At 42.3% G+C, this 14571-nt stretch overlaps 1 protein-coding gene across 1 annotated transcript in view; it reads right to left on the reverse strand.

Annotated features, from left to right (window-relative positions):
• The window catches only part of SEMA5B (semaphorin 5B), a 281418-nt gene that overhangs the window by 76629 nt on the left and 190218 nt on the right, over positions 1 to 14571 (reverse strand). The window contains exon 7 of the mRNA XM_075028790.1: positions 6892 to 6954. Within this exon, the coding sequence (XP_074884891.1) occupies positions 6892 to 6954 (63 nt within the window). The remainder of the gene's footprint in view (positions 1 to 6891; positions 6955 to 14571) is intronic.

A 14571-nucleotide genomic window follows, 5' to 3' on the forward strand; every position in this document is an offset into this window, starting at 1 on the left:
TTTTCTACTCTGCTTAAATAATGACGCTACTAGGTGTGGGCCATATCCAACCGTAGTTGTTCCTAGGATTTAACTGAGCAGGCGTTCTCCCTGGACCTGCCTTACTGGTGATGGTAACAGCGCTCCATGCTCCTGGAGGAAGAGCAATGATAATATGTACGTTTCATACACTGGTCTCAAAGCAATTTATAAAGCTTAAAGTAATGTTCTGAAACAGATGTACATTATCTGCCCTGTTCTCTCAGCTGGGTAATTGAAACATGCAGGTGCTAAAGGACTTGCCATGGTGACACACTGACTCAGAGGAGATGCTGAAGGACAGCAACAAAGGTCTAACTACCAGACCACATCTCTCTAACCTGCATAGCCTGAAGAGGAATACTGTGCTCATCTCCTATTTCTTATTGCTGTACACGCTGCCAGTCATGTCAGTCTATGAAACCTCCAACAAAAGCAAAGAAGAAACCAAACCACTTAAATGCTCCAGCTTGCAGGATTTTTCTCAAGACATCATTGGTGAGATTTACATTAGATCCTCTTTCTACCCTGTTCTCAAAATAACTAGCGAGGAACAGCCTCCTCTCTGCGTTCTTTAAACCAGCCTGGATTTGCTCCGAAGTCATTCAACACGCTGCACTCTGCAACAATTCGTAGCTGAGGCAACTGGTTGGTAAAATGATCTCACAAACCCATACAGAAAATAGGAGCTATTTAATGAAATTTCTTCCATGTGGCTGGAAAACTCTAGGCGTGCAGGAGGCAAAATTCAGATGGGCTTTAATATAGCCAGAAAATTTGCCAAGCTTGAACCCAACTCTGTCCAGACGAGACAATGTTTGGATCCTGCTCTCACATTATGGAGCAGACAGTTAAATCTGTGTATGATCAGTCTACAAATCTCATCACCAGAAGATACTATTGGGATCAAGAGATTAAGGATTTAAATAAAGGTGGAAGACTGGGAACTTATATGGTTAATGAGAATAACCCAGTTATATTAGTTGGGATTATTATTAAATATATGCCAGAGCTGATAAAAACCTGTGGCTCTCTGCAAGAGCATTAAGCATATCTCCAATTTTCCTACGAACTGCATGTTACCCACTTTGGGGTTCTTGCTCCTTCCTCAAAATTACCTAGTACTGGTCCCTTTTTTGAGATAAGGCCTTAAATTGAGCAGGTATCACTTTTCTCCAGTCTAATGACTCTTGTTTTCCTAGAAAGGAAGAGTACATGACATCTAATGCTCAACCCTACAGGGCACAGGGTCTCTCTGTCACTAAGAGAATAAACTTCACTGAAGTCCCTTCCTCCCATCTCCCCCTGTTTAAGCCTAACCTCATTTATTTAATTTTTTGCAACACTGAGATTTAAATGTGTCTGTCTGTGAATGCTGTAACGTCCACAAGTGTGGACAGGACCAGGCCTCTTTCTAGCTCATAGAGATGTCAGGCTGCTTTGAAAGCACATTTCAAACCTGAGAACTGAGAGTGGTGCCCTGTTACTCCCTTCATTTGTGTGGACAGATCAGCAAATGGAGGGGTTGAACTCCTGCCGCCTTCGGTTTGAGGTAAAATTTAAAAAGACATTTTCAGGGTGTTGCAAATAAGCTAGCTGCAGGTGCTTCTGGAGTCGTTTCTTCTGTCATCTCTGAACACTGGAGTTCTGCAATGTTATAAGCCCTTAATCTCATTGTACAGATGTATTTTTCCTTGAAAACATAACCAGATATAGGCACTACTTTAATTGGCCTTTTATTTTGCATAAACCACTCAAGCCCTGTTGTCAGAGATCTCCTTTCTAATTCTTTTTTTTTTTTTCTAGGCTAAAACTATTTCGTCATATACCAATCTATTTTAATCTTAGATTAAAAACACAGTTACAGGCTGTATGAGAAAAATAGCTGTTTCAGATGGTCTGCCATCCTCAGTAAAGAAACACAAACTCCTAGACTACAACTTGGAGTTCAGAGAATCAGCCAGCAGAACTCCATGTTACCTCTTCAATGACATTTTGGAAAGCAGCAAACATTTAATTTATCTGTTGCAGTTCATCCCAATTTGTTAAAAAATAATCAAGACCTAACATGTTCTCGAGCACTGTTATTAACACACTTTCAGATATCTATATTTATTTCTTTGGACAAACAATTATTTTAATCAGTTGAAGCCAATTCCCTGACCAAGTTGTCTTTCTCCTTCAAGTGCAACAGATAGCAAAGAGAATTGCTAATGATTTTTCCAGCCAAGTTTTCTTTAATGGACTTCAAATCAAATTTGGGGGCTGATTCTGCATTCTACTAGGAAAGTAGGCTCAGGTCTCTAGGAACAGTTACAAAGGGAGGAAAAATACCTGACCGCCTCCCAGTTATTTCTATTTGCTTGGGGATTTACATGGTGCCTGTCCTACCTGGATGCCTATTATTTGTAAGTGGCGTGGAGATTCCCAGCTCCACTAGATAACCCGAGCACACATCCTCTGTGTGACACACAGCCACTGGAAGGCCTAAACCAGCTGATTCCTCCATTAGCTCAGCAATTTCTGCACCAAACCCATTTAGCTGGGCTGAAGCTTTGGCTTAGGATTTCCCCGTAACCTTGTGTGAATCATAAGACCCCCCAGCATCAGGACATCATACAAGGAAAGGAAGAAACTATTCTGGCAATATGGTGGGACAATCGGTAGCTGGATGCCTATCAGATGTTTCTCTCAGTTCTTTCTTGCTCCACAAGTGTTATTAGTGTGTCATCTTTCTCCTAGCTACACAAAGCTCTTAGGACAGCACGTAAGAGCTGCCACTTTCACTGCCATTTTCACAAATGGTTCCCTTTCACGTTTTGAAGTGATGGTGTGCTGCTTTTGGAAAGTTAACAAATAATTCTGTGCTTAGACAAGAGAAGGATCAAAGTGCTCATGTTTGGAAAGCCATAACTTTCCATGTCAGGCAAAATTCCTTAGATGTGGTGGATGTGGACTGTTACGCAGAGACAGACAAATTACAAACTAGAAGCTGAGCAACTCCTAATGAAATTAAATATACCTCTTCCCCTTTTGCTCTATCCATCACTCATTTTAACTACAACCTCTGAGTGATTTCGTTTGGAAGACAGAAGGAAAGGCAGCATAACACTGACTTTGTTCTCTGCATTTTCTCTCAGTAATGTGGGTGTTTTTCAGGGGACAATTTTAAGGTGCTGGTCACGACACATTTTATAAATGCTGAAAAAATGATTACTCATGGAAGCCAGCATGGATCTCCAGAGACATGGCAAGTAAAGCATGTACAATTCCTTGAGGAAACCACAAGTTTTAGATGATAAAAATAACATAAATGAAAGAGACTTTTCTGAGGTGTTTCTTTTAATACCACATGATATATTGCAGAGAGTTAATTTTAAAATCAGGTTCAAGAACTTATATATTAATGGATTAAAATCTGATAAATTACTGGGCTGAAAAAAGTCCTCAGAGTGAAATAATTCATAAACTTGCTATTCTAGCAGGGCACCAGATGGGGTGGTACTAGCCCAGTATCAACATTTTTCTTAACAAACATTTGTGCATAACCCAAAGATTACAAAAATACTGATTAGCAGTGAGGCCAATGCCTCACTATACATATATTGATATATTCTAGGATGGTTGGTGAGCTGGACCCAACAAACAAAATATATTTTTGTAAGATATTATGTATTAAAGAGCAAGGAACAAAAGGGTTCCATGTATAGACTGGAAGATTACATCCCAAGACTAGCAACTGTGAAAAGGATTTAGTGGTCACAGTGGCTAGGCAATTCTGTGTGATCTCCTATGGCAGAAAAGCTTATGAAACTGCAACATGTATGAACAGAGGAGGAAGACTGTTTTAATCACACTCAGGCATTAGAGAGATTGACAAGGGAATACAGGTGAAAAATTGGAGTTTGCAGAAAACAGATGAAAAATATTCGAGGGCAGTAGAAAAATGACTTAGAGAAAGAGGCTTGGAGAACTCTGCATTTTACTTTATTAAAAAGCCTAAGTACTGATTTGACAGGAGCATATAAGTGCCTTTGTAAAAAATAAATATTGGTAACTAAAGGGCTTTCTAATCTAGCAGAGAAGGGTAAAACGAGACCCAGCCACTCAAAACTGAAGACAGATCCAAAAAGGAAATAAAGTACTTGTTGTTAACAGGGAAGGTGATCTGCCATTAGAACAGGCCAGCAAAACACACAGTCAGCCCACTTGCGTCAGGCCTTCAGTTCAAAACTTCTTCCTTCCTCAAAAAGGTGCAGCAGTCAAACACAAGTTACTGAGCTCAATTTAGGAATAAGCTGGTGAAATTTGTGGCCAGGGCTACACAAGGTGTCAGAAGAAATGGTACCTTCTAACCTTAAATGTGTGACCCAGATTTCTCATCTCCCTTTTCTCTGACCAATAGATACTCAAATGTGGAGTAGCCATCATGCCATAATAATTATATTTCTGCAATATGCATTTTGTGGCTTTTATTCTTGCACTTCTTATTTTCCTTATGGTAAAGTTCTAAGCATTTCAGGAAGAGATTTTCTCAGCAGCAGGGAGAATCTGATTTAGATACTCAACAGGCATAAGAATGAAGGGGGAAAAAAACATTTTAATACACTAGGTGGCTTTGAAAACCTCACCCTAAAATATATATATTATTAAATGGGCAAGGAAAATGGACCGGTCATATAACTTATGCAAACTACGCTGTGAATTACTGTAAGAGCCAAAGGTCGTCCTTATTTCTAGCCTCCACCACCACATATCCAAGTGCCTGACAATCCAGAACATATTTATCATCAAATCATCCATGCTAGGTAGAAAACTGCCACTAGTCAAGTTTTGACAAAGCAGAGCTGAGCCAGACAGAGCTCTGCACCTTGTACCGCCATTGCACAGCAGAATCAGAAATGTGAACATTAGTGTTGCCTTCACTTGCTGCATTTACCTAGCCAAGGGCAGAGATGCTGTGTCGGAGCTGGACTTCTTAGCTGGAGTAGAGCACTTCACCAGCTGGCTAGGCTAAATTCGGTATTTTTGGAGCTAGTGCTAAGTCATTTGTCTGCAGTGTAACAAACAATGACTGTGCAGACTCGTCCCAAGAGGGACTCAGCCATGGACAAACAGGTTAGAGTGGATACAGACTTGGGAGATCTGAGTTTACTTAGCTACTGCAGAATCCTTCTGCCTTTGTTTGTAGCTTCATGTCTTCTTGTCAGACTCTTAGTCAACACTTCTGTTTGCCATTAATTGTATGCCAAAATGTGTCTAACAATCTGCTTAATTATTGTTCCTCAGAAATTCACACCCATGGCCACTGCGCCCACCAAACAATTTCAAGCTCTGGATCACAAGCAGCATAAACTCAGCTGTTCAGAGCATTATCCTCATGAAATTTTTGGCAAACTCTTTGCAGTGTGAGGAGGCAGCAGCAGCGAAGATACTCAGACCATTGCTTGCTTTTGGCATGACAGTAAAAAAGATAAATTGAAATTATCCTAGAATTTGTTCAGTCAAATGCATGGCTTTATCCACGGGTTGACAAAATAATTCTGGGTTATAAATTCAAATTATTCAGGAACAATAGGATACAATTTAAATCTCACAAACTTTACAATGTAAGAAAAAAGGAAAATCCTTTCTTTACACATTTAAAAGTACAAAGACTACAAATTCAAAAAAACCTCATGTCTTGGGTTTTGGAGTTTTTTAATTTTGTCCAAACTCTATTGGGTTCTTCTTCTCATGGCTGGCCATGTTTGGTGTTCACCTAGCCCAATCCATTTTGTGCCTCCATGGTGTTTTCCTGCATAACACGGATCTTATATGAAACTCGAACAGATGTTCTAGGATATCCATACTCCTGTTCTGCACTGCCACATGAAGCAAATTGTTGCCTATCCAGCAAAATTCAAGCTAGCTTTTTTGTGTATATACAAGTTAATACAGTAATCACATAAAGTTTATTATATAAAATGAACGTGGTCAATGGAAGATCATATAATCCTCTGTTTAAAGCACTGAACTAGAACTTGGCAGAATTCCAGCATTTTGGGCCAGCCACACAATCACTCTCTGCTTGACTGTCCATTTCTAAGCAAAGATCGTGCTTATCCTCTCTTATCCTTTGTCCAACTCCTTTGGTATAGACTGAGAACTCTTTGTGGTGTAGTATTAAGGACAACAGGACACTGTCTCAGTTGAGGCCCGAAGGTTTTTGAACAGTAAAAATATTTCAAAGTATTTCCTGCTTTTTGATAGATGGCTTTGTTTTAGTTTCTCAGAAGAGGGGCAGAAAGGACCTGTGTTTGGATCAGAAATGCCTGCAAACTCTGAACTTCTGGGACGGCACGCGTTGGTTCAAGCAGTTCTTACTTTAAACTGCAGTTTAGCAGGCGGCACCTGCCTCTGAAGGAGCTCTGTGATATTACACCTGAACAGACTGCAGTGTGCTGGCGGATTCAATTTGCACGTTCAGGCGAGTTATACAAAGATGAATTCTAACTGCAAACACGCATTGAAGCCCACGTGGCCAAATGCCAGCGGCTCACTGCTGAGTACCTAGACTAAGCCAACCTGTCCAGCCTCAGATCCCACTGCAAGATGTTACCCCTGGCTTGCCACCACTCTGCTCCTTGACGTGTCACAAATTGTGTCCTCTCCAGCAGTGAAATCAACTTTAAATTTCATGCAGAGCAAGTCTAATAACTTGGACAGGGGGCCTTTGAAATGGCTTACTCGGTGGTGCTTATACACTTGTGGTGGTAGAGCTAAACTGCTGCAAATTTACAAGCTCAAGCTGGTGTCAGATGTTCCCTGTGTGGATTTCACATGATGCAAATGAATTTACCCATATCATCATTGTAGCAAAGCAAAACTTACCTCTGTTTTCCCCTTACTTTGACAGGACCTCCTGGTGTCTTCATCTGAACCCCATGCTGTTGCCTGAGAAACCAAAATGCACAAGTCACATGACAATGCCACCAACCACCATGTCTGGAGACTCCCAAAACAAGAGCAAGTATCTCCAGCCAATTTACACAGCCCAATTTAAAAGCAGCATTGTGACGGTAAACATGTATCTCGCTCCCACTGTGCTCACAGTGCACACAAATGATAAATAGATGAGAAGTCCAGAGGCAGAAGCAACTGGAATGTTAACAGAGGACAGACTTTAATTTACATGTAAATACAACTTCTGATCATCATTCAGCTGGAAGGTCCAACACATAAGCCCAGACACCAAGCCATCACCTTCTTTTCGAAGAGGACTGTGCTGTATAAAACCACCAGATTTCATCACCAAAATGAAAACCTTCCCTACAGCAAAGTCCAGTAGTTCCGCACAAATCTGCTGGCCTCCTTAAATTTACCCACAAGATTATCACTTTCTAAGTAATCCTGCAGTGAAGTGAGCTGGATAAAACAACAACTAGGAGCTGACAGGTGAAACCTGGTGAGACAGGAAGCAGGGAGAAAAGTTGGATGGTGATTTGTGATGCCAGAAAAGTGGGGTCAGATGCTGAGGCAGAGTAAAACGCATTAGGGCTGAGAACACTATTGACTCGGGGCTGAGAGCACGTGGGATCCCCAGTTGGCTCTGACTGGCTGCTTCAGAGCAAAGAGGCCCCTTCCTTTGCAAGAAAAGTCAAGACCAGCAAGGCTGGATTAGAGAGAACTTTTAGATTTAAAATATTCAGCAACATACCTAACCATTCAGTGCCCTCTGCAATTTTCCTCCCTTCAGCACTTTTTTAAAATAGTCCTAACAAATTCAAGCAGGTATTGTTAGCTGGAGGTGAAAATACATATAAACATCCATACTATACATAATACATCATTCTGAGTACAAGAAAAATAGCTCTGTTTTACACAGGGAAGGACCAGGCTCGCAAAGTTCAGATACAGATCCAAAGCTCCCCTAGAAGAGCCAGGGTTTCTTTTTTTTCCCCCAGTCCATTACCAATGCAGGAAATAGCTTCAAAGTTCGGTCCGGATCTGAACTCTTCTTGAACCTTCTCACTGCAGCCAATACATTTTTTTAAATTCTGGGCTTCTATAGAAATTGTCCCCTTGACACATGCTAAATCCTGCCTTTTACAGGGGAAAGATGGGAGACCAATAAGAAGAGGGGAAGAATTTTCCCACCCCCAGCTCAGGTCCATGAAGACACTCACTCAGAAGCACAAGAAATACCACCACCCAGGAAATGCATTTATACACAACATTTGGGGAAGGGGTATTTCTACCTCATTCAAAAAAAAAAAAAAAAAAGGAAAAAAAAAGGTATCTTCTCCACTAGCTGAGCATTCAGTTCAATTTGGCTTGAAGTAGGACTTTATGAGCACAGGCGAAGATTTGTTGGGAGAAGGGAAGAGCACAGATCTTTCCCCGGGAGTCATTTGGGAAATACCTCCCATGTACTGTGGTCCAATCCAGGCTGAAGCCAAAAGCTTGTGCCTCAGAAGTGTTTTTGTGAGAGCTGGGATAAGTCCTTGCTGGAAAGGGTCATTTAGCCATATCCTGAGAGGGGATATGTCACTGGATGAGAGAGCTCACCTCGATAAGCCATCACAGGAGAGCAAGGAATTTTGACTGGTGACTCCCAGGAGCCCCTGACATCTGCAAAACAACTGCAGAGCAGCATTTTGATCCCCAGTCCCAAACCTAGCCCATATTCACCTAACCACACTATCCTTGCACCTCGGATCAATTTGTGACAACCTTAATAGAAAAAAAAAAAAAAATCCAGAAAAGAGACAGCTTATTAGGTGGCTCTTCTTCCCATTTCAAAAACAGAGACAGCACTCTCTATTATACAGCCAAGTTTAACTTAGCAGTGCTTGACAGGACAAAATGAAAACAAAAATCATTGGTTACTTCAGCAGTCGATGCTGCTTCTCTGCAAATACTCTGGGTCTTCTGGGATTGCAGCAAGGCAACAAAGAATTTGGCCTCCTAGGGGACACCTAGCTCCTCCTGTCAGACACCTGCACCGCAGAGCTAAGGCATGTTGTAAACATAGCTCATGTCAGAGCACTGGTCCCCTCCAGCTATGTTCTCCATGCCTAAATATTTTCTTTTATGAGGCAACACTGCCCTTCAGCTTTCTGAAGCAGTACCTTGATGAGTTTACTGATAACAGAAGTTCTTGGTGATGGCCCAAATTATAGGAACATGTTGTTTGTGACTGCACCATTAGTCAGGGTGCACTTCATTAGAGCTAAGAGGATAATTAAGCAATATGGCAATCCAGAGCATGTTTTACAAGTCCCACATGTCTTTGGTGGGACAGGGAGGAGCTAGTTTGAGGGCTGAATAACTCCAATGACCTCTAGTGACTCAAAGAAAATATTCATGACCCTGCAAAGCAGAACATCTTGTCAATAATAAAAACATAATTGCAAAGCCAAGGAGCTAATGTGTGTTTAAATCATCGCACTGCAAGGTATGAACATGCACCAGTCAGCTGACCTACAGCCTAGACAAGTCCTTCTGCTGGGCTCCAGGAGCCACCACACATCTATGCTCATGGCCTTTGGGTTGGGCCTGGTAAGAGGTCCTGGGCAGGCTCAGACCTCTGAGTTTGGGGCTTTCACAGGAGCTTTCCAGCATTGTTGGGTTTCTTCACTTGACTGATCAGCTGTCTTTTCAGATCACAGTTTCCCACTCGTCATCTCTGTTGTCTTGGGCTTCTCTGTGCAACCTCCTTGTGTAATGCTGCTGCTCTGCTTCCTGCATCTCACTGCTATGTCCAACCCAAGCCCCTCCTTGCCAGATGAAATTTTATTCCTCTGCCTTAGATTCATTTTGCCCCAGCATCAGACTACATCCTGGACATTTGACAGAGAAGTCTTCGGAAAGATCTCTCTCTTCTGGAGTACATCTGTGTGTACCCATTTGTTTTGCAGTGAGGCAGAGACCTACTTAACACTTGTGTAACACTACAGCACTGTAAGGGATGCTTTGTAATTTGCCTCCTTACTTGATCATAACGCTTCTCAATAGCCAGCTTCTTGCACACTGACTTAGGTGCCTCCCCTCCCTTTCCTCATCTCCCTCAATAAACCTAATTAATACTATTGCTTTTTATTGCTGAAAGCTGCCTCTGCATGCCTGGATGAGGTACAAACAGTATCCACCAGAAGTTCTCCGTCACTCAGTTGGGTCATCATCCTGAATTTATGATTTATTTTCTCAGTTGCCCGAGACATTATCAATGGGCCGAGGCCAATCGTATGATGTTCAACAAGGCCAAGTGCCGAGTCCTGCACTTGGGTCAAACAACCCCATGCAGCGCTACAGGCTTGGGGAAGAGTGGCTGGAAAGCTGCCCGGCAGAAAAAGACCTGGGGGTGCTGGTCGACAGCCGGCTGAATATGAGCCAGCAGTGTGCCCAGGTGGCCAAGAAGGCCAACGGCATCCTGGCCTGTAACAGAAATAGTGTGGCCAGCAGGAGCAGGGAGGTGATTTTTCCCCTGTACTGGGCACTGGTGAGGCCGCACCTCGAGTCTTGTGTTCAGTTTTGGGCCCCTCACTACAGGAAAGACATTGGGGTGCTGGAGCGTGTCCAGAGAAGGGCAACCAGGTTGGTGAGGGGCCTGGAGCACAAGTCTTATGAGGAGCGGCTGAGGGAGCTGGGGCTGTTTAGTCTGGAGAAGAGGAGGCTGAGGGGAGACCTTATCGCTCTCTACAACTGCCTGAAGGGGGGTTGTAGTGAGGTGGGTGCTGGTCTCTTCTGTCAGGTTGCTGGAGATAGGATGAGAGGAAATGGCCTCAAGTTGCGGTAGGGGAGGTTTAGGTTGGATATTAGGAAAAATGTCTTTACTGAAATGGTTGTCAGGTATTGGAACAGGCTGCCCAGGGAAGTGGTTGAGTCACCATCCCTGGAGGTATTCAAAAAGCACGTAGATAAGGCACTTCAGAACATGGTTTAGTGGGCATGGTTGAGGGTTAGACTTGATCTTGAAAGTCTTTTCCAACCTAAATGATTCTATGATTCTATGATTTAAGTTTCCCAGCTCCAGAAAACACATCTGGGATTATTTTTGTACCTCCTGCTACACATCAGTCAAAACCAGAAGAGTAGACACTACTGGACCCATGCAGCAATAAAACAACTTTCATGGCATGGGTCATGGAAAACAGTCTGGATGAAGTCGTGACAAACCTGGGAGCACGGCTGCATACAAACACAGGACAGTATGTACTTTCTCCTAGCTGCTCCCCTACTTGCCATGTGCTTAAGCAACCAAGCAAACACTTTTTTAGGCTGTCAGCAATTTCCTCCCTTACAGCCTTACCAAGAGCACTCCAGCTCCTCATGCTATCTCCTTACAAGCTCTCCAGCATCTCTTCCCTCCTGCATTTCCAGAGGAAATGCAGTTTCTAACAGTGTTCCCAGCCACTTTGAAGACCTCCTCTACAACCACATGGCTCATGTGCAGAATGGAGGAAGACCAGATTCATATGCCATACAAATGAAACAACCAGCTCAGCGCTGCAGCTGCTGTGTAAGACAAGAGCCATGCAAACCATGAGCAGGACTGCCCAGCCATCTGTGCAGACAGGCACGAGAGTACTAGCAACTTTTTCTATGAACTGAAAATGCAATTAAATGTGCCTTCCATTCAGCCTATTTGCATGGACACCTGGTTCTTCACATCTCTATTTCTGTCCTTGAGTTCTATGCAGGCAGGTTTTCTCAATTAAAAAAGAGGGGGGAGGCTGTGTGTTATCTCTGCATCTTCAGGAAGTCACATGAAGGAGAACAATCCCAGGATAAGCAGTCACGTGTACAACCATGTGTACCTGGTGCAACACTGCCCAACTAGAAATTAACAGAAATGGGCCACAATGGCTAAGCTCTCTGCAGATCTGAATATTCAAATGTCACACTCAGACAGAGAAAGAAAGAGTTAATGTCTCCTCCAATAAATTATGAGCATCACGGTTTGCTCCCAGTTCAGACTGCAAACCAACAGTGCTCTAGAAATTCTAGCTCATCATGTGCTGTCAAATCAGTTATTCAGCACGCACTGTTGAGAGAAGCTTTCTAGATAGATTTATTTAATTACCTGCACATCCCAGTGTTGGCATCCAAAGTACCTGCCTGTCACTAGCAAGTCCTCTTATCAATAGTTATGTGCATCCTTAAATGCTGATGTGAAAATTTCTTTGACTTCTATGGACCAGCTTTTACATTCAGGCCAGCAATTCATAATTACTTCAAACATCATGTATGAATTTAATAGATTGAGCATACACTAATCCCTGCACTATACTTGCACAACAGAGGTTGTAGGTTTTTGTGCAAAACCAGAACATTGCTTTAAAACTGGAAAGTGAAGACTGGAAGAGAATAGGTTACATGCATATTTATCGGGTAAATTAAACCCGTTCTTAATTTCTAAAGTCTTTTATTACAAACCTATCCATCTGTTACCAGCCTCACTTCCATTAAGTGTTCCGTGCAAGCTACTGGCAGCCTTGCATGCCTGCAGACAGACCCAGAATCATGTTATTCTCTCCTATCAGGGGGAAAAAGTGTAATACAAAAATGTACATTGTGTATGTTTGGAAGGAGACAAAAAAAACCAAGTACAGGCTTACTGCAAAAAAACCCCAGGGACTGATTGTGTGACATGCCCAGCAGCATTTCCTAAAAGGTACTGAGTTCCTCAGGTTCCTGCTAATGTCAGCAGAAGCAGCACCTTGTGTCCCAGGCTCAGGTCTGCAGGGATTGCTAGTGGCATTTCCATCAACCCTCCACAGTGCCCACAGGAGACTTCTCTATCTGCCCATGGAGTATGAGGTGATTTTGTTCTCCGCTTGTGCCATGCAGGGCACCCCAAGCAGAGTCTGCCAGTCACATCACCCTGTGCTGAGTTATGCAGGAGGAAGGAGGGCAGGAGGTGGTGTGATATGACAGTTATTGTGCACTAGAGACCCGAGCTGGCAGACTCATTTCTTTCCCTGTGTATTTATTTACATCTTCCTTTCCAGTAACTGTACAAGGCACTAGTATGTTCAGAGAAATGTAACTCTGGAAAAAAAAAAAAGACTGGCTTTGAAGGCAGCTTCCTGGATTCCTTATACTGGCCCAAAATCTCTGCATTTCTTATTTACATTTACAGATTTTTTTTGGATCAGCTCATTTCACAGCAAGGTATGGAAACTTTTCTCCAAGTCTGGGGAGAGAGGAACACGGAGGGACCATGTTTCTGCACTGCATTTAATATCTGCCAACTTTAATGGAAATAAAGCACATATTTACATACCCTATTGGACCAGTTTAGCTTAACCACATGCTTAAGGACTTTGCTAAATTGGGGTGCAGACCAAGTCCTTCACGCAGTGGCTGCTCAGAGGCCAATTCATTCCCTTACAAGATGTCAGCCTCAATCTTTTCATCCATACTGATGAACAGATTTCAGACCTCTGAAGTATCACCCATAGATTCTTGCTGATAATGACAAATCCATTTCATAAGTGTAATTCTATGTTTCTATATACCTTGCAGTCTCTACACAAGATAGCACCAGTGTAAATCTACCCTTCCCTGGTTAAATTCTACAGCATTTAAAAGCAATTGGTTAGTCCTGGGTCTTAGAGCACCTAGAAGAAAAAAAAATCTTTGAAAGACAATTCTATAGGCTGGATCCAGAAAATCCATGAAAAGGTTCTTGTTTAACTTTGGTTTCTATGATGCGTACTGTAAAAACATTTCTACAACACTTTAGCTATTTCTTCCCTATTTAATCCTCCAGGACTTCTCCATAAAGACTTACTGCCTTAGTCTAAAAGTAGAAAGTTAAATTCCCCTTTTTAAGCATTGGCTTTTGTCTCTCGAGGACAAGGCACATTTATAGTGCTCTATAAATAATAACTTACTGAAATCTAACTTCTTAATAATAAAGCACAGTAGCTTAATACCCTAGAGGCCATTTCTGAAGTTCCAACACTGGTAATTTATTAAAACTGTGATAAACATGTCTGATAAACAGATAACTAATACCGAAAGAACATAATGCCAAGCTTCAACAAATGGTTCTGCTACATACTGCAGTATACAAATTACAGATCACTGCTGTGTGCAGTGACAGGTATGAGGAATGATCACAGGATTCAGTCAATTCATCGCAGGGAAAGGAGGGGGCTTGGATGAAGGCAATTGCATTGTGTTTTATCAAATTATTAATTGATTTCCCTTAAGTGATCTCAGATCCTTCGGGATGTGGTAAAACTCAAGCTGTATGTTTCATTTAAACTAAGTACCCATAGTGCCTATCGACAGACTGGCCCAGTTGCACAGCTCTTCTGGAGTGGCTGGACACTTAGAAGATGAAGGTTGGCAAACATGCAAAAAAAAAAAATCCATCAGTGGGTTCCAGTTCCCATAACCTTAATCTCTGAATCAGACCTTCTGTCTATAAACAAAAGCCAGCCACTTACTATACTGGGACTGATTTTGGCCAGGCATTTATTGGCTGCTGAACACGATCACTCACTCTGTTCACGTCAGAGCAGAAGTGGAAGCTACATACTAGCACAGTAAGGAAGG

The sequence above is a fragment of the Buteo buteo genome, chromosome 5, assembly GCF_964188355.1.
Source record: "Buteo buteo chromosome 5, bButBut1.hap1.1, whole genome shotgun sequence".
NCBI classification, from domain to species: Eukaryota; Metazoa; Chordata; class Aves; order Accipitriformes; family Accipitridae; genus Buteo; species Buteo buteo.